The sequence below is a fragment of the Oryzias latipes genome, chromosome 4, assembly GCF_053564925.1.
Source record: "Oryzias latipes strain Hd-rR chromosome 4, Olatipes_Hd-rR_3.1".
NCBI classification, from domain to species: Eukaryota; Metazoa; Chordata; class Actinopteri; order Beloniformes; family Adrianichthyidae; genus Oryzias; species Oryzias latipes.
In genome coordinates, this window is record NC_136240.1 from 31,691,199 (window position 1) to 31,710,805 (window position 19,607).

General features: G+C 40.6%; 1 protein-coding gene across 2 annotated transcripts in view; it reads right to left on the reverse strand.

Annotated features, from left to right (window-relative positions):
* oca2 (oculocutaneous albinism II) overlaps positions 1 to 19,607 on the reverse strand; it is a 60,512-nt gene that overhangs the window by 2,153 nt on the left and 38,752 nt on the right. For both annotated transcript variants that reach the window (NM_001104792.1, XM_078945399.1), the window contains 1 exon segment: positions 16,998 to 17,091. In NM_001104792.1, the coding sequence (NP_001098262.1) occupies positions 16,998 to 17,091 (94 nt within the window).

The window sequence follows — 19,607 nt, forward strand, 5'->3', positions numbered from 1 at the left end:
GTCATCTAAGATGGCACAAGGGTCAAACCATATGGGGCCCACTTGGCCTTGCTCTCTGGGTACTTCACCTTCCCATAACTTTATTGTGTGGCTTATCAGGTTATTTCATTTGTAAAATCTTTCAGTTGATAAATACTATGCTTAACTTACTTAAATACTATCTGGTGGTTTCTGGCAAACTTAATCAAAAGTGAGAAACTCATCTTTAACCTTTTTGATCTCCGATCTAACTCAATGCTGCAGTCACTTTATCCTAAAGGCAAAAACAACTGCATCTCATTAGGATCTCGGATAAATAAAAATGTCTTAGTTAGTAATGAGCTACTCTTGACCATTTATAGTCTTACAAACAGAACAACAATATTGACCAGTTTAAATTGTGTGCTATCAACCCAGTCGGGACTGTTCAGTTTCTTTTTCCAAGAAATATATAGACAAAAATTTTGAGAGGAACACATTGGACGGTGAAAAAGTACCTTAAAGAAGTGCTTCTAAAAGTTTTGGCTATGATTCCACTACTGTAAATCTTTCAAAGTTGACAAACATATCAGAGACCCTCAAAAACACTGAGTTTGTTTTGCCGAGCAAAAATCCACTTTCTGCCCTGATGCAACAGTAATGGTGCAGACATGACACTGCGGTTGATATTGCATTGCCCATCTGAGATGTGCCTCTTAGATGACTCCAGCACTGCAGATGGTTTCTCATTTTGGATGTCAGCCATGTCCCACATGAACACATGGCATCTTGGAGGGCAGTGGATCTAGTTGCCTCCAGTCTATGACACAAATTACGCTTGGACTACAAAAACAAAATCATCATTGATACGTATCAAAACTCTGATGTTGTTACTGAGAAAATATTGGGAATCGTTTTTTGAGACAGTTGGTCTCATTGCTGCTCGATAAAAAAAAAAAAAACAAGCAAGTAGACGTGAGGACAAATACACAACAGTAACATTGAACCCACAACTACCATTATGCTCTTTTTAATACATGACCCTATTTTGGTTGCCAGATATTTAGCTTAAATTATTGTGGTGATCCATGTTTAGGATAGTCTGATTGCTGTATTCTGTTGATCTTGTAGAGTCAGGAAGACGTCACAGTTTAATGTGCGTAAATGAGAAAAACTTAAATATATATAATTGCTGGATTTTGCCTTTCTGCTGTAAGAAATCAATGTTTATTATATTTCCCACTGGTACACTCAAACAACTTTTTTATTTTACTTTGTCAATCAATGAAATTTGCTTTAAAGATTATATAAACTCTATCAAATTCTTTAAAAAAATACTCTCGAACTTGTGAAAATGGTAAAAAGCTTGGCAAAACAATGTACATTAAAACAAATTGGTCATTTTTAGAAAATTTTGGTAAACTTGAATTTAAATAAGGGTATTGAAAACTCATTCAAACTCATTGATGCTGTGAGATCAAGTTTAGTAAAACATGTATAACATCTCATTTTGATCTAAAAAAATGTACTTTTGTGAAATTCTAGACCTTAACATTATGTAAAGTATCTTTTTATTAGACATTTTTGTTGCTGTTGTAGTTAATGTTGATCATGAAATAACATATTTTAATTCATTTAACATATTAACATATTTAACATATCAATTAATTCTGTACACAGCAGTAGGTGGCCCTTTTAATAATGAATAACTAGGAACAAAAAATATTTTAGGGCTACTTAGAAATGGAAAACTTTAACAGTTGTCTGTTGCTCCCAAACCACCGCCTGGCCCTGCAGTTGTCCAAAGGAGACAAATAAATGAGAGCACTAGGGCACAGTTTGTAGAAATGATAAACCCTGAAAACGCCTCTGGTGCCAATGTTGATGAAATGCTGAATTCTGTTACTTCTAGCATCTTGAATGTTCTGGATGCCATTGCCCCTATGAAGGTTAAATTGAGAAAACATAGACAGAAAGCTCCCTGGAGGAACGATGATCTAGTCAGGGCACAGAAACAACAGTGCCGCGGAGCTGAGCGAAAGTGGCGCAAGTCAAAACTCCAGGTTCATTATGAAATGTATAAGGGGGAGTTGTACGCTTACAACCAGATCTTATGCAGAACAAGGGAAAGGTACTTCTCTGAAATCATTGGAAGTTGCAGCAGCAACTCTCGTGTCCTCTTCACAACAGTAAACAGTTTAACTAACCCTCCAACCCAGCTACCAATAGAACTGGTTTGCACACCCAAATGTAATGAGTTTGCTGTATTTTTTAATGACAAGGTTCAGGGCATTAAAAAAGCCATCAACTCCACAACACATATAACTATCGAACGGCCACCTACTCACTCTAAGCTGACTCACTTTGTACCTGTCACTGACCAAACTGTCCAAGAGACCATCACCCGTCTGAGCTCGTCTACATGCTGCCTTGATGTGTTACCCACTAGATTTCTAAAGTCTGTCCTGAACAGTGTGTTGCCATCAATTACTCAAATAGTTAACATGTCTCTTCAATCTGGAATATTTCCAGAGGCCTTAAAAACTGCAGTCATTAAACCTCTCCTGAAGAAAAGCGGTCTTGATCCCACTGTACTGAATAATTACAGACCTATCTCTAATCTGCCATTTTTAGGAAAAGTCCTTGAAAAAGTTGTCTACCAACAGCTCACTGATTTTCTCTTATTAAACAATTCATTTGATGTTTTCCAGTCAGGTTTTAGACCCCATCATAGCACAGAAACTGCTCTTATCAAGGTAACCAACGACATCCGCCTGAACACTGATGATGGCAAAGTCACTGTCTTAATCCTGCTAGACCTGAGCGCTGCCTTTGATACTGTTGATCATGGGATCCTTTTGCACAGACTCCAAGACTGGGTTGGCATCTCTGGATCTGCCCTAAGTTGGCTCAAGTCTTATCTGGAAGACAGGAAATATTTTGTTGAAATTGGGAGTTGTGTCTCAGACTACATGGCCTTGACTTGTGGTGTGCCCCAGGGATCGATTCTGGGACCCCTTCTGTTCAACCTTTACATGCTGCCACTAGGGCAGTTAATACGCAGCAATAACATATCTTATCACAACTATGCAGATGATACTCAGATCTATGTGTCACTGACAACAGGTGAATATGGGCCGGTGGATTCACTCAGCCACTGCCTCCAACAGATCAGTGTGTGGATGCAGAACAACTTTCTCCAGCTAAACTCAAACAAGACCGAAGTTATTATTTTAGGCCCACAGAAACAAAGAGAAAGTGTCAGCAGCTACCTTCATTCTCTGTCTCTTAAACCCTCAAATCAAGTCAGAAATCTAGGGGTAATCATGGACTCTGACCTGAACTTTAACAGCCATATCAAGTCAGTAACATCAGCGGCATTTTATCATCTGAAAAACATTGCCAAAATCAAAAACATAGTGTCAAAGCCAGACCTGGAGATACTTATTCATGCATTTGTCTCCAGTAGGTTAGACTACTGTAACGGCCTGCTCACCGGCCTCTCCAAACGAGCTGTAAAACAGCTTCAGTACATCCAGAATGCTGCTGCTCGAGTCCTGACCAGAACCAGGAAGTATGATCACATTAGTCCTGTGCTCAGGTCTCTGCACTGGCTCCCTGTACCTCAAAGAATAGACTTCAAAGCAGCTCTGCTTGTGTACAAGTCTCTCCATGGCCGAGCACCAAAGTACATCTCTGACATGTTAGTGCCATATGAACCATCTCGTACTCTGAGGACCTCAGGGACCGGCCTCCTGTTGATGCCCAGAGTCAGAACTAAACAAGGGGAATCAGCGTTTCAATATTCTGCAGCTAAAATCTGGAACAGCCTCCCTGAAGTCGTAAGACAGGCCTCTTCTGTGTTCATGTTCAAATCTAGACTTAAAACATTTCTGTTTAGCCGTGTATATGACTGAAAGGTCCTACCTGCACTTTTCTTTCCTTTCCTTCCTTTATTTTTAAATCAATTTAATTTTTTTTTTTTTAAAGTAAATTTTACGTTGATTATTTCTATGATGTATTGTGATTTTAATGCATTTTTCTGTTTTGTGAAGCACCTTGAATTACTTTGTGTACGAATTGTGCTATACAAATAAACTTGCCTTGCCTTAACAGTGTTGGCCAGACAAAACACAGACCTTTCTATATTACTGAATCAGCTATTTATACTTTAAACAAATAAGCTTACTGAGGAATATTGCTTTATAAGGTCAGAGCGTGACAGTAAGACCAGTGTGACTTTACTGAATCACAGTGGAGAAAAAGCCACTTAAGATTGATGGGGAGATACACTTGAAACTGTTATCATACTCAGTTAAGGTCACCTCTACATGAGTGAATCTTTTTCTGCCGAGCAACGCTGATTTCCCCATCACAGACACAGCGTGACGCAGAGTAGGGCAGATGAAAAAGTTGCCACAATACCGCACAAAAAGTTCATCTTATCTGTGATTTCCCATTCTAGCTTGCAACCTCATGCGTTGACTTAATTGCATGTGATGGGAGTTCTTAGAAAGTCCTGATGCAATCTCAATGGCTCTTCCCAGATAAACCCAAGGGACTGGCTTCTTTGACTGCAGGAGCATTGCGACAGAACAACAGCAGCACTGCTGCCTCTCACAACAGTTTAAGGGCTCTGTTCAATAAGAACTGTTACCTATAACATCACTAAAAATTATGAGCTATTGTTAGATCATGTCAGGTTTCCAGCGCATTGCTGTCGTCTTCAGTGATTGCTCTTACAACAATTCATCATCGGGTGTAAGTTCCTGAGGTTGTGTGGATGCCAGCTATAATTGATATTTTATCTATCATACAATGGGGAAATTCTACTCCGCAGTTTGACCCATCCCTTCAGCCGTTTTTAGACGACAGAAAAATAAGTTTTTTTCTAAGACATAATTTCTATAGAGTGGCCCTAGTTCATTTGGAATTTGTCTCTGAGTTGTGGGTGGGACTGTTGGTACGAATAGAGCCACCTCACCTTTGATCTGTTGATACGTTCTCCCGCTAGCTTACAGCCCCTCACAACCACAACCTAACAGTAATGATGCCGCGTTATTAAGGCAGCTATTGAGCCGTACAGTTTAGATCTAGATTCCAGCTCAGACGAGGGAAACAAAGAGCCACATGGATCTATTTATGTGCAGGTCGATGCATCAACGGAGCAGAGCAGGGAGCTTGTGGTCCACCGATTGTAGCTTCTACGTCGCTGCTACAAGCTTTTTCAAATAGCGTTTTTTTCATACTGGTAATTCACAATTATATTTATAAGCTTAATTGTGTTTATACATCTCCCCAATCATGAGAAAAATGCCATAAGAACATGTTAAAGACACCAAAAACCCAATTTTCATCGGAGTGGGTCTTTGTAACCCTTGTGCTATACTAGGCCTGTTCTCTCTTAGATGACCCCACCCTTACATTGACGTGTTCTCCCTACCATGACAAAGGTGGATAAAGGTGGAAAGATTTCACGTAATCCATGGACACCAGTGAGGTTCACAAATCACTGGAAAAAAAAGGCTCAGCGCACTGTCTAGTGGGTCTAGATCAGTGTTTTTCAACCTTTTCTGAGCCACGGCACACTTTAACCTTAAAAAAAATCCCGCGGCACACCAGGATCCAAAAATTAAAAAAAACAAAAAAAACAGAGAAACTCATAGTCTGTATTTATCTACAGTCCCTCCACAATCTCACATGCATTTTTGAGATAATTGTGGCAGAAAAAGCTTGAAACTGCAGCTGTTTTTTTTCTAAAAGATGCAATAAAAGTTAAGTTAGAAGATGTAAAAACAGTTTGATGTGTGTTCGTTGATTTCAAGACGTTTAACAACAGATCTCCTTGAGCGCTGTCACTCTCACAACCCAATGCATCATGGGAGATGTAGTGCATTAAACGGCCGGCGGAGATCGCGTCTCTGAGCTTCCTTGTTTTGTTCACTTGTTCCACGGTCTGACATCGGATTCTGTGGAAAGCTACACCGATAAAGACGAGCTTTAGCTGGTATTTTTGTAAGAACTTAGCGACTTTACGAGCTAAATCGGGACAAGGAAGTGAAGACTTTAACCACTTCTGATTGGTCAGACTGATGACATGTGATTAAGCTCCCCAAGAATGATTGGTGGAGACAGTTAAAAGGACGGGACTTTTCCAAAATACAGCCGGAGTTGCAGCTGAATCGCGGTACGTCATTCTTATCAAAATGTCTTTAATAAAATAAAATAAACGCAAAGAAAAAGTATTTTGCGATCTTTTATATTCCTAACTCCTCAGTGTTTTATCAGGGCCTGTTTGGATGAACAGAGAGCTGAAATCCTGGAGATGGGAAATGTTTAATTTTTCAGTTAATGAGGGCAATTTCCCACGGCACACTTGACCATCTCCCACGGCACACTAGTGTGCCGCGGCACACTGGTTGAAAAACACTGGTCTAGATGATCCAACTCCCAATGTTAAAGTGCCTAGTATAGCACAAGGGTTACAGGACTAAATGAGTGGTGTCATTCCTAAATTTTAAGTGCATTTCTTTTGATTTAAATATGTTTATACTTGAACAAAAACAAGCAAAAAAAAAAAAAAGATGGATCAAGAAATTCAAAGTCTTTTGGTGGTGTCAGACTACATCTACATCATAATTCAGAATGAGCAGTATCAATTGGTAATTTCCATCAAACTCAAGTATAAATTACAGAAGGAACAGATGGGCTCATGGTGCTTCTAGGGTTAATGGTTTGAAGAAAGGAAGAGGAAAAAAGCTCAAAGGAAGCAACAGGGGCCACCCTAACTAAGTGCTGAGCTTTTCAGAGTCCTTCATTTTCCTTTTTGATGACCCGTCAATAGGGCATTTACGTCCCTTCGGGCAAATCCAGCCCCTCAATTTCAACCGCCTGATACAGCACTACTTAGTCCCAGCTGTCTGAAGAAGCAGACAGACCACTTTCCCTCATACCTGTCTCTCTGAACAGATGTGGCCCTTTCTGCACGCAGCCAATTACAGCCGGAGCTGTAGCCAAGAGCAATGCTCCTATACAGTTGTTGTAAACATAGCTGGAGCAGAAGAAAGCTGAGCCGACAGGCTGCAACTGTTTCTATCATCTTCAATGAGATCTTATGCAAATGGACATCCCACTGTCTGTTCAGCGAGGTAATTCTTTTTTAAAGATCGCACAAGCGAGGCATTTTACACCAATTATTTAGCTCGTTTGACCAGAACTCAGGAGAAAAACTGAGCAGGAAAGTATAAGGGACAAAATACATTAATGCTGAATTTTATTTCTAAAGGTCATGTGCAGCTTTTTTCTCTCACATTCAGAATCACATTAACCTCCCAAAGGTTGCGTTCAAGTTAGAATATGCAGCTACGATTTGTGCTTTATAAAGCCATCCCCTTGGTTTGCAATCATTTCACCAGCAGGGATCAATCTATCAAATAAAAAAACATAAAGAATTTATTGACGACCACAAATAATTTTTGTTCTCTTGTTTGTTTGTACACATATTTTTTATTCACACTTGATTATCTTGCAAGAAATACAAAGAATCTGGAAAATGTCACCTGCACTGTTCAGTACTCTGGTATTTAGCTCTGATTTAATGTTTGGCTAAAGATGTCCTGGATCGATTTTAGGTCAGTGAATCGGATCATTTAAAATGAAAAAAATATCTACCAAGAATCATATCAACAACCACAAATTCTGAATCCAATCATTGTTGAAATCAATCATTACATGCTTATCTTATTCTGCTCCTTTCATTGTTAAAGACACATGAAAGCAAACACTTGAATTTAACATTTCCAAAGGAATTCTGCCCTAATCCGATTTAGATTAACTTTCTATTCAAGATGACTGACCATTTTCCTTCTTCCATCAAGTAAATTAGGAAGTATATCTGGGTGTTATCAGCGGGGTGGAAATGATTAGTGAGCAGGTGGGAAGTTGGGAGGGAGTCGGCTTCCCACACTTTTTGATTTTTCGTCTTTTATTATCACCTCCAGCAAGTTCTCAAATCAAGGTCTCTGCTCGGGTTTTTCTCAGAATAACCGTTTCAGTCTGTCGCACATTCGGCCAGGGCCGCTTCAGCAGGCTGCTGAGTCTGAGCACCTGGCTCCACTCTGCTTCCAGTAGGAACAGATTTGTTTTTATTGACAATTTTAATCTTTTCTGGAACAGAACTTCATTCTATAAAACTAACGGGATTCACCCCAGTCCACTGGGCAGCAATATTTTAGCTGCCAACATCAGACACTCAGTCCAGACATCACCAGCCCCCATCATGCCCCCACCAGTCCAGATCTCCTCCTCATCCATGCAGACATCGGTCTGTGGAAGTGACTGACTGGATTTGGTATCACCTCCCCACATTCCCCAAAAAACTGCTTCGATTGACAGTGCTTCCTTGCCACGACCTCCAGCCCCCCCAGTCTATCCCATTAAGACCATTATTACAGACAGGTCTTCCATGAGGGGAAGTGCTGGGAGAAAAGCAAACGCTAACTGGCTTCGTCCACTAAAGGAAACACCAAAACCTGAGGAAGCAGCTTCCACAACCACTCCACCCCCCTCTCTTAACTTGGCACTTTTTAATATTCGATCTTTGTCCAACAAAACATTTATCATAAATGATTTTATCCATGATTATAAAATTGATGGACTCTTTTTAACTGAAACATGGCTGAGCACGGATGCATCTACTGTTCTCACAGAGGCCTCTCCACCCAATTTTAGCTTTGTTTTTTCAACCAGGGAGGGCAAAAAGGGTGGGGGTACTGCATCTATAATGTCCAACTCCTTTGCAGTAAAGCAGATTGCATTAGATGAGTACCCCAGCTTTGAACATCATGCCTTTGTTTTTAACAGCCCTCCAGTTTTATGCATCACAGTATACAGACCACCCAAACCAAGCTCTGTTTTTATTGAGGAGTTTTCTGAGTTTTTAGCATCTGTCCACACTTCTTTTAACATGATTTTAATAACAGGTGATTTTAACTTGCATACAGACGGGAAGTCGGACTATTGCACTACTCAGTTCTTGGACTTGCTCTCCTCTCTTGATTTTAAACAACACGTCATGCAGCCGACTCACAACAGAGGGCACACTCTTGACCTTGTCATCAGTCATGGTTTACCTACCAGTGTGTCCGCTGTTGTGGATCTGGCTGTATCTGACCATTACTGTGTGCTTTTTAACATCACTGGTTTTATAAAGCAAGAGACCTCTGTGAGAACGGTGAAGAAACGCTACTTGACTCCTGAAGTGGTCGAAAAGTTTATTACATCTGTTCGCTCCTACTCTCCGCTTGTCTTGCCGGCCCCCTGTGATCTACTCGTTGAAAATTTTAACAGTAAATTAAAATCCAGTCTCGACTCAGTAGCTCCACTAACGTCTAAAAAGATAAGAACCAAAGCCACACCCCCTTGGAGAACTGAAGAAATTAAACAATTGAAGAGACGTTGTAGATCTGCCGAAAGACTTTGGAGAAAACACAAACTTGAAATAAACTATCAATTATACCAAAACCAGCTAAAACTATATAATCAAACCGTAAAACAGACCAGAAATTCATATTTTGCTAACATCATTTCTGTAAATAAGAATAACCCCAGAGTCCTTTTCACCACAATTGAGTCCCTGATCAACTCAAATGCAAACAAAAACCCAATGCCAGCCTCCGCCTCATTGTGTGAGGACTTTGCAGACCACTTCAGGAGCAAGATCGATTCTGTCAGATCTAACATCATAAAAGAACAGAAAAGCCTCTCTATTGGTTATGTTGGCTTGATGTTACCTGAGGAAGCACTGGACAGTTTTGACCTGGTTGAAGCTGCAACACTTGGTCGAGTTTTCTCCCAAGTTAATCCAACAACTTGTTTTTTAGATCCCATCCCTACATCACTTTTTAAATCCTTTTACGGGTCTTTTGAGAGTGAGATTTTAAATATCATGAACTCCTCTCTACAGACGGGTATTTTTCCTGCTGCCTTTAAAACGGCAGTGGTGAAACCGTTACTCAAGAAAACTAATTCAGACCCTTCAATTTTTAATAACTACAGACCTGTGTCCAACTTGCCATTTTTAAGTAAGGTTTTAGAAAAACTTGTTTTTATTCAGCTGAATGAGTTTCTCTCTCAAAACAACATTTTTGAGATAAACCAGTCTGGCTTTAGGACGAACCACAGCACAGAGACAGCCTTGTTAAAAATCGTTAATGATGTCAGATGTGCCTTGGATTCAGGTCAGATCTCAGTACTAGTTCTACTAGATCTAAGCGCAGCTTTTGATACTGTTGATCACCTGATCCTTGTAAACAGACTTAAAAGTCTTGGCCTTTCAGGGACTGTTCTCAAGTGGTTCGAATCGTATCTCATGGAGAGAAACTTTATGGTAAGCATGGACACGCACTTCTCTGGGGTCCATGAAATTAATTGTGGTGTGCCTCAAGGTTCCATCCTTGGCCCCTTGCTTTTTAACATTTACATGCTTCCTCTGGGGAATGTCATCAGGAGCCACAACATCAGCTTTCATAGCTATGCTGATGATACCCAGCTGTACATAGCTATGTCTCCTGATGACACAAGACCAATAGAAGCACTTTTTAACTGTATTTTAGATGTAAAATTATGGATGGCAAATAATTTTCTGCAGCTCAACCAGGACAAAACGGAAATTTTAGTTATCGGTCCTGAAGCCAAGAGGGAGAAACAGTTTCTGAAGCTACAGGAACTTTCATTAAGTCATTCAGAAACAGTCAGAAACCTGGGTGTTATCTTCGACTCTAAGCTAACTTTTATCCCCCATATAAAACAGGTGGTTAAAACTGGTTTTTATCATCTCAAAAATCTGGCTAGAGTCCGCCCACTACTCTCTCTTGCTAATATGGAGATGCTAATGCATGCTTTTATCATGAGTAAAGTTGATTACTGTAACGCCCTGCTTTCTGGTCTTCCAAAAACCAACATTAGGAACCTTCAACTTCTCCAGAACTCTGCTGCACGAGTTCTTACAAAGACCAGGAGGCGAGCTCACATCACCCCAATTTTGAAATCCCTGCATTGGCTCCCCATATGCTTCAGGATTGATTTTAAGATACTTTTAACAGTTTTTAAATGTCTTAACGGTCTTGCGCCTTCTTATTTATCAGATCTTTTAGTGAAGTATGAACCCTCGCGGACCCTGAGATCCTCTGGCACTGGTCTGTTAACCATTCCAACTGTAAAAAGTAAAACCTATGGAGAGGCTGCATTTCAGCACTATGGCCCCCGTTTATGGAACAGTCTGCCGGAGGACCTGAGAGCCGCAGAGAGCATTAATGCTTTTAAGAAAAGGCTCAAGACCCATCTTTTTAACCTGGCTTTTAGCTAATTTTTTACTACTTTTATGTATTTATTCAGTTATTTATTTATTTATATGTACTTTTTATTTTATTTATTTATCTATCCATTTTATCTTGTTTTATGAACTTGAATCTGATTTTAACGCGTTATTTTAATTTACCTTATTTTAATGTTTTATTGTTTTTATCAATATTTTTACTTGTTTATTCTCATTTTTATTCATTTTTATTTCCGGTGCTTCCTCAGCTGGAACCCCTCCTTCTGGGTCGGCTGCTGTTCAGCCACTGCAGCTCTAGATGGGGACCTGCATCACCACTTAGCTGTGGTGGAGCGGTCCCCGCCTGTGAAGCTGCATTTGGCTGTCTATGCCGCTGTTCACGGAGGGGGAGGTTCCAATTATTAGCGTTTCCAGCATCCTCTTTTTGTGCTCAGCTCACATTGTCCTTTGCCATCACTTAGGGGGTGGGAGGTGTGAAAGGAGTGGGGGGCTAGGTACGGGGAGGGGGGCCCCATTTATTTATTTATTTTTAAATCGTCAATGCTTGTTTTTATATTTTGTTGTGTTTTAATGTAAAGCACTTTGTGTTATATTTATATATGAAAAGTGCTTTATAAATAAAGTTTGATTTGATTTGATTTGATTTAAAGCCGTTTTCACATGGCTGATCCCAGCAGACGCTTGTTTCCTGCTGACAAAAAATGTCTTTCTCTTGTCTCTGACTTACCTTAAACCCTCACCATATAACATATTTCTGTTCCTCAACAAAGTCATCAAAACATTAACAAAGATAGTTCTGAAAATAGGATTTGTCTAATGTGGTAAAATTTAAGAAAAAAACTGTCCCTTTTTGTCGTTTTTACCTTTGAGCTTTAAGAAGGAGCACAAATAAAGAATGTTATTCTTTTCACTTTTCCTTTCTAGTCATGAAGATGTGTGGAATTCTGTTATATTGAATATTTTAATATGCTAATGAAATGATAACAGAATAACGGATTGGAACCTATTCATTTCCCATTCTTATATAAATGTTTGTAAAAACAGTCTGGATGCCTGAGTGCTTGATTTTATAGACCAAGCCAAGTGATTGGGAGCCCTGATTCTGATCATTTGGATGGATGAGCAAATACAGTTGGTACAATAGTGTAGCTTTTGATTGTAGCACTATGTGAAAAAACATCAGTGGACAGACAATAGAACCTGTTATCACATTGGGGAAAATTGATTTTTCATTATTGCCTGACAAAAAATTGAACCAACTCAAAGCCCTGTCAAAGGTGCTGCAAACAGAGTATTTTAGCAACCGGATCATGACTGCAAACGGTCCAGAGTGCAGCTTACCACTGACATAATGAAAAAACTCTTACGAGATAAAAAAAAAAAAGAGAAGGTTTTATGTTTTGTTTTTTTTAAATTGTAAACAATTAAACCTTCAAATTATATAGGCAGATGGGCCTGCCCCTCTATTGTTTAGAGCAGTGTTTTTCAACCTTTTTTGAGCCACGGCACACTTTAACCTTGACAAAAATCCCGCAGCACACCAGCATCCCAAAAAAAAAAAAAAAAAGCAGAAACTCATAGTCTGTTTTGATCTACAGCCCCCCCCCCCCCCCCCGGCAATCTGACGTGCATTTTTGTGATAATTGTGGCAGAAAAAGCAGGAAGTTGCAGATGTTTTTCTAAAAGATGTAATAAAAGTTAAGTTACATACAAACTGTATGTTCTTTGTGTTTTCAAGACGCTGTCCCTTTAAGCCAATGCATCATGGGAGATGTAGTGTGAAAACTGCGAGAAAACGGCAGAAAGACTCGCGTCTCTGAGCTTCATGGTTTTGTTCACTTGTTCCACGGTCTGATACCGGATTCTGTGGAAAGTTACACCGCTAAAGACGAGCTTTAGCTGGTGTTTTTGTCGGAACTGACTGAGTTATGAGCTAAATTGGAACAAGGAAGTGGAGACTAACCACTTCTGATTGGTCAGACTGATGACATGTGATTAAGCCTTCAAGAATGATTGGTGGAGTCGTGGAGACAGTAAAAGCTGCGGGACTTTTCCTTACACAGTTATAGCTGCAGCTATTTCGCGTTACCGTCATTCTTATCAAAATGTCTTTAATAGAATCAAATAAACACAAAGAAAAAAGTATTTTATGATCGTTTATATTCCTAACTACTCAGTGTTTTATCAGGACCTGTTTGGATGAACAAAGAGCTGATTTCCTGGAGATGGTTAATGTTTTTAGATCAGTTAATGAGGGCAATTTTCCACGGCACACTTGACCATCTCCCACGGCACACTAGTGTGCCGCGGCACACTGGTTGAAAAACACTGGTTTAGAGCACAGTTTTCCTCTTTGACTCCATGGATTTCACCGATCAGGGTTATTTTTAGAACGTGACTCCTGCAATAACCCTTGTGCTATCCTAGGCACTTTAACATTGGGATTCGGGCCATCTAGACCCACTAGACCAGAGGTGGGCACTGAGGGCCGCATTCCTGCATGTTTTCCAGCATACCCTGCTCTGGCATGTTCTAATTTGCTGGACACACCTGAACCAGGTAATCAGCCATGAGTAGGGCAAGATTATCTGGAAATCATGCAGACACACCGGCCCTCGAGGCCTGGAATTGCCCACCCCTGCACTAGACAGTGAGCTGAACCTTTTTTCTTCAATGATTTGTGATCTTCACTGGTGTCCATGGATTACATGAAATCTTTCCACCTTTATCCACCTTTGTCATGGGGAGAACAGGTCACTGCAAGGGTGGGGTCATCTAAGATGGCACAAGGGATAAATGAGGAACTCTGTACTGGTGAAAAAGTAATGCTAGAGATGGTCCGTGTGACACAGACGCTCCGGCGTATGTTTTACCTGCATGAAGCAGAGTGGTTCTTCACAATGTTTCCGGACGTGTGGCAACTAGCACAGATCACGTGGTTGATGACGTATGAAGCGCCAAATGCATTGTTTGGTCGAACCACGATTCAGACGTCACTTGTGTTTGAACAGTTGGGCGCTACTCTCTATAAATACAAATGAATCCCAAACGTTTCCCCATCCAGTTCTATTGTTTCCCCCTGTATTGGAATCAGCATCAGTTCATTGCACTTTACTATGGCTCCTGGGGAAAAACGTACTGTGGCTCAGAATCGTTTCAACTCGGTTTCTCCTTATAAGACAACACACTATGAACGTTATTTGTAAAGAAAATACCTCTACGAATATATCATGGCAGGCGTTTACTACAGTGGTGGAGAAAGCTTAGTGGAATAGTCATGTTGTCTGACTTCAAAGGTCCTGGGTTCAAGACCAGAATTTTACTTGCTCAGCGTTTATTTTCTTCATGTATGTGTGTTTTGCTGTGTCAAGCACTTCTCACAGAAAACGTAACTCATTGTAGTAGTAGGTTTAGGGGCTGTCATCTGGATTTAGTTTTTAAAGTTAGAAGACGTTTCACCTTTTATCCAAGAGGCTTTGTCAATTCTGAATTAGCTGGTAAAAGAGATTTTACCAGCTAATTTGGAATTACAAATTAGTTACTAAACCGACTACTACTATGGAATCAACCTGGATGAATGAGAGTTTTCATAGACGTAACTTATTGTGTTGTTTCACGTTGTTTTTTTAACCCTTGTGCTATCCTATGGGTTCCTGATGACCATTGATGTGTTATCCCCTACCATGACAAAAGTGGATAAAGGTGGAAAGATTTCATGTAATCCATGGACACCAGTGAGGTTCACAAATCATTGAAGAAAAAAGTTCAGCGTACTGTCTTTTGGGGTCTAAATGATCTCACTCCCAATGTCAAAGTGCCTAGGATAGCACAAGGGTTAATCATCATTAACAACATTGTTTTGTTTTAGGTTTTTCCATCATTTCCACATTGATATGTTACAAAGAGATTAGTTGAAGCAGATGATATACGTCCAGTCCGCCACCAGATGCCACTGTTCTGTGTGGCTTCAAAGCCCTGAATGGTTGGTTCATTTTTCCGGCACAATTGCATGAAGCCCGTGAAGGCTTCATGGGGCTTCTATTCCCATCCCTAGGTAACACAGATATATGTGTAGCTGCAGCAGAAGATATAGAAATCAGCTATTTTCATAATTAACTGGATGAGAAACAGACACGCATGACACAGCGCAGCTGCGCAAACTGTGAGGCGTGTGATGAGCGGTGGCCCTCAAAGTCTTTATTAGGATTATGACGGGAGAGAATCCTCCATTTATAGTTTTTTCTTTAATGTATCAGTATATTTTTCCTGAATTTTTGTCTTTGAAAATCATAGAAAGGGTTATTTGGTCATAGTTTTATTTCATAAATAATGTTATTTATTTTATTAAAAGGATCATGAATGAATGAAAATTTATTCATTTAGCACTTTACAAATCCTTGATGGTACCAAGGGGCTTCACAATAAAAAAGAGATCTGAAATGGGAACAAAAGTTTTAAACTAAAAACTCTGGAATATTTTGTTTTAGAATATAATTTTCAATCCATTGACATTCCATTATATATCATTCTCACTCCACGCATGTGCTCGTGGCCCGGCCCTTCTATCGAATCTTATAACCCGATGTGGCCCGCAAGGTAAAATAATTGCCCACCCCTGTTTTAACCCCTTGACGCCTATTGATGCAAGTACACTTCAAACCAAGTTCTGCTCCAAACTTACCTTAAATTAGAGTCTGCTTGAATGCAAGAAAATGAGCTAATGGCTAGGCGGTAGAGCAGGTCGTCCAACAACCGAAGGGTTGGCAGATCGATACCGGCTCTCCCCAGCTAGCTGTCGCCCCCCGAGCGCGGATGGTTTGCAGCTCACCGCTCCCCCCAGGGGATGGGTAAAAAGGAATTTCCCCATTATGGGATGAGTAAAATATCAATTATTATTATGAGTGGATTTTTTTTAAATTAGATTCAGGTGAAAAGGGGTTAAATCTTCTTCAAATCAGGTTGTATTCTTTCTTAATGTAATAAAATGTTGATTTTCATCTACGTCCGCTGTGCACAGATACTTTTTAGTTTTCAGGATCTCATGATGACTAAATTTCCCTTCGGGGATTAATAAAGTTGATCTTGAATCTTGAATCTTGAATTTTGATGTGTCAGGGCGTCATTTTGAATAATTACCAAAGATGACCGACAGGTAGGACAGCCCAGATCTTGACATAAAGATGTAATGAAAAAATCTGGTCTTTAAAATTGAACTTAAAAAGAACTTTCCTAGAATATAATACAGTATAATACATTTTGAAATAAATTATTTTGTGATTGAAAAGGTTTTTACCCTCAATATAGTTCCATTTCCTCTCATCAGATTTAAAACATATTTCTGCAAATAAATCCTTGTGTAACATTTAAATATGTCAATGCAAAATTTTAAAGTTTTTGTGAAGATCATTTTTTTTTCCTTTTTATTTATAGACTATTTAGATGACCAATACAAGAATGGATTAATGTACAGGGTTTTCGAGTCATACTAAAGCAATTAATGTACGTTTTTTACCATTTTCTCTCCCACATGTAGAAATAAACTTGCAATTACCCTTTACGAGAAAATGACTAATTGTAGAGAATTCCCAAAATACCATCACACCAGTAAACTAGGAGTAACTTTTCAAGCATAGAGTTCATGAAAGTTGCTCACTGATTGACTGATTGAATGTTTTGCTGTGTATTTAAAGCAGAAAAGACTTACTTGAAGAACTCCATAAAGGAAAAGCCATATCCGTGTTGTTCAGCGATTCCTGCACAAACAACATTGGCTGATGCTCCGATCAGCGTACCGTTTCCTGAAAAGACATGAACAAAGCCAAACGTTTATATTAAAAAATTTAACCCTTTCACCCTTTCGTGGGTGGTTTCTCACTCAAGCTCGGGTCCTCTACCAGAGGCCTGGGAACTTGAGGGTTCTGCGCAGTATCTTAGCTGTTCCTAGCACTGCGCTTTTCTGGATTGAGATGTCTGAGATCTTTCCAGGTATCTGTTGTAGCCACTCCTCCAGCTTGGGGGTTACTGCCCCGAGTGCTCCAATTACCACAGGCACCACTGTCACCTTCATTTTCCAGGCTTTCTCCAGTTCTTCTCTGAGTCCCTGGTATTTCTCCAGTTTCCCATGTTCCTTCTTCCTGATGTTCCCATCGCTTGGCACTGCCACATCCACCACAACGGCTTTCCTCTGTTCTTTATCCACCACTACAATGTCTGGTTGGTTCGCCATTACCATCCTATCAGTCTGGATCTGGAAGTCCCACAGGATTTTTGCCCTTTCATTCTCTACCACCTTCGGGGGTGTTTCCCATTTTGACCTTGGGGTTTCCAGTTCATATTCTGCACACATGTTCCTGTATATTAATCCAGCCACTTGATTGTGGCGCTCCATGTATGCTTTACCTGCCAGCATCTTACACCCTGCAGTTATGTGCTGGATTGTTTCAGGTGCCTCTTTGCACAGCCTACACCTTGGGTCTTGTCTGGTGTGGTAGATCTGAGCCTCTATTGCTCTGGTGCTCAGGGCTTGTTCCTGAGCTGCCAGGATGAGTGCCTCAGTGCTGTCCTGTAGGCCAGCCCTCTCTAGCCATTGGTAGGACTTCTTGATATCAGCCACTTCAGTTATGGTCCGGTGGTACATCCCATGCAGGGGTTTGTCCTCCCATGAGGATCTGTCCTCCAGCACTGTATCCTCTGCTCTCCATTGCCTGAGACATTCACTGAGCACACTGTCAGTTGGGGCCTTGAGCTTGATGTACTCATGCATCTTGGATGTTTCATCCTGGATAGTGGCTTCTACGCTCACTAGTCCTCGGCCTCCTTCCTTGCGGCTAGCATACAGTCTCAGGGTGCTGGATTTGGGATGGAACCCTCCATGCATGGTGAGGAGCTTTCGTGTCTTAACATCCGTGGTCTGTACCTCTTCCTTTGGCCATCTTATTATTCCTGCAGGGTATCTGATAACTGGCAGTGCATAGCTGTTTATTGCCCGGGTCTTATTTTTGCCATTGAGCTGGCTTCTCAGGACTTGCCTTACCCGTTGGAGGTATTTAGCTGTTGCAGCTTTCCTTGTTGCCTGCTCCAGGTTGCCATTTGCCTGTGGAATTCCGAGGTACTTGTAACTGTCCTCGATGTCTGCTATTGTTCCTTCTGGGAGTGAGACCCCTCCTGTGTGGACTACCTTGCCTCTCTTTGTCACCATCCGGCTGCATTTCTCGAGCCCGAATGACATCCCAATGTCAGTACTGTAGATCCTGGTGGTGTGGATCAGGGAGTCAATGTCACGCTCGCTCTTAGCATATAGCTTGATGTCATCCATGTAGAGGAGGTGACTGATGTTGGCCCCATTTCTGAGTCGGTATCCATAGCCAGTCTTGTTGATTATTTGGCTGAGGGGGTTCAGACCTATGCAGAACAGCAGTGGGGACAGAGCATCACCTTGGTATATCCCACATTTGATGGACACTTGTGCAAGTGGCTTCCCATTGGAAGTTTATATATATATATATATATATATATAAACTGTCAGGATAATATATGTCCTAATTTACAAAAAAAGGTCAAGGTGAAGGTCAAAAGTAAGAATTAATTTTAAGTTTAACCTGAATCTTATCAACCTGGACCATGTTTTAAGGTTCTCTGTTCTCAGCTTAACTTTCCCTTACCTGCTTAACAGTTTTCTTAATTTCTTATTTATTTACGCTATATATTGACATTCACTCACAGGATACTTTACTAGGCACATCTGTTCAACTGCTCGTTAGCGCACATTTCTAATCAGACAATCAGATGGCAGCAACTCAAGGTAGTCAGGCATGGAGACGTGGTCAAGACGATCTGCTGCAGATCAAACATCAGAATGGGGAAAGAAAGGTGATTGATGCGACTTTAAACATGGCATGGTTGTAGCATGCCAGCAGGCTGGTCTGAGTATTTCAGAAACTGCTGATCTACTGGGATTTTCACCCACAACCATCATTAGGGTCCATTGAGCTGCAGTTCTGTGGGCAGAATGGCCTTGCTGATGCCAGAGGTCAGAGGAGAATGACCAGACTAGTTCAACCTGATAGAAAGACAACAGGAACTCAAATAACCACTGGTTACAACTGAGGTCTGCAGAAGAGCATCTCTGAACACACAACACGTCCAACCTGGAGGCAGATGGACTTCAGCAGCAGAAAACAACACCGTGCGTCAATTTGGCGTCAACAACATGAAAGCATGGATCCATCCTGCCTCGTATCAAAGGTTCAGGCTGGTGGTGGTGGTAGTAGTGTAATTGTGTGGGGGATATTTTCTTGGCACACTTTGAGCCCCT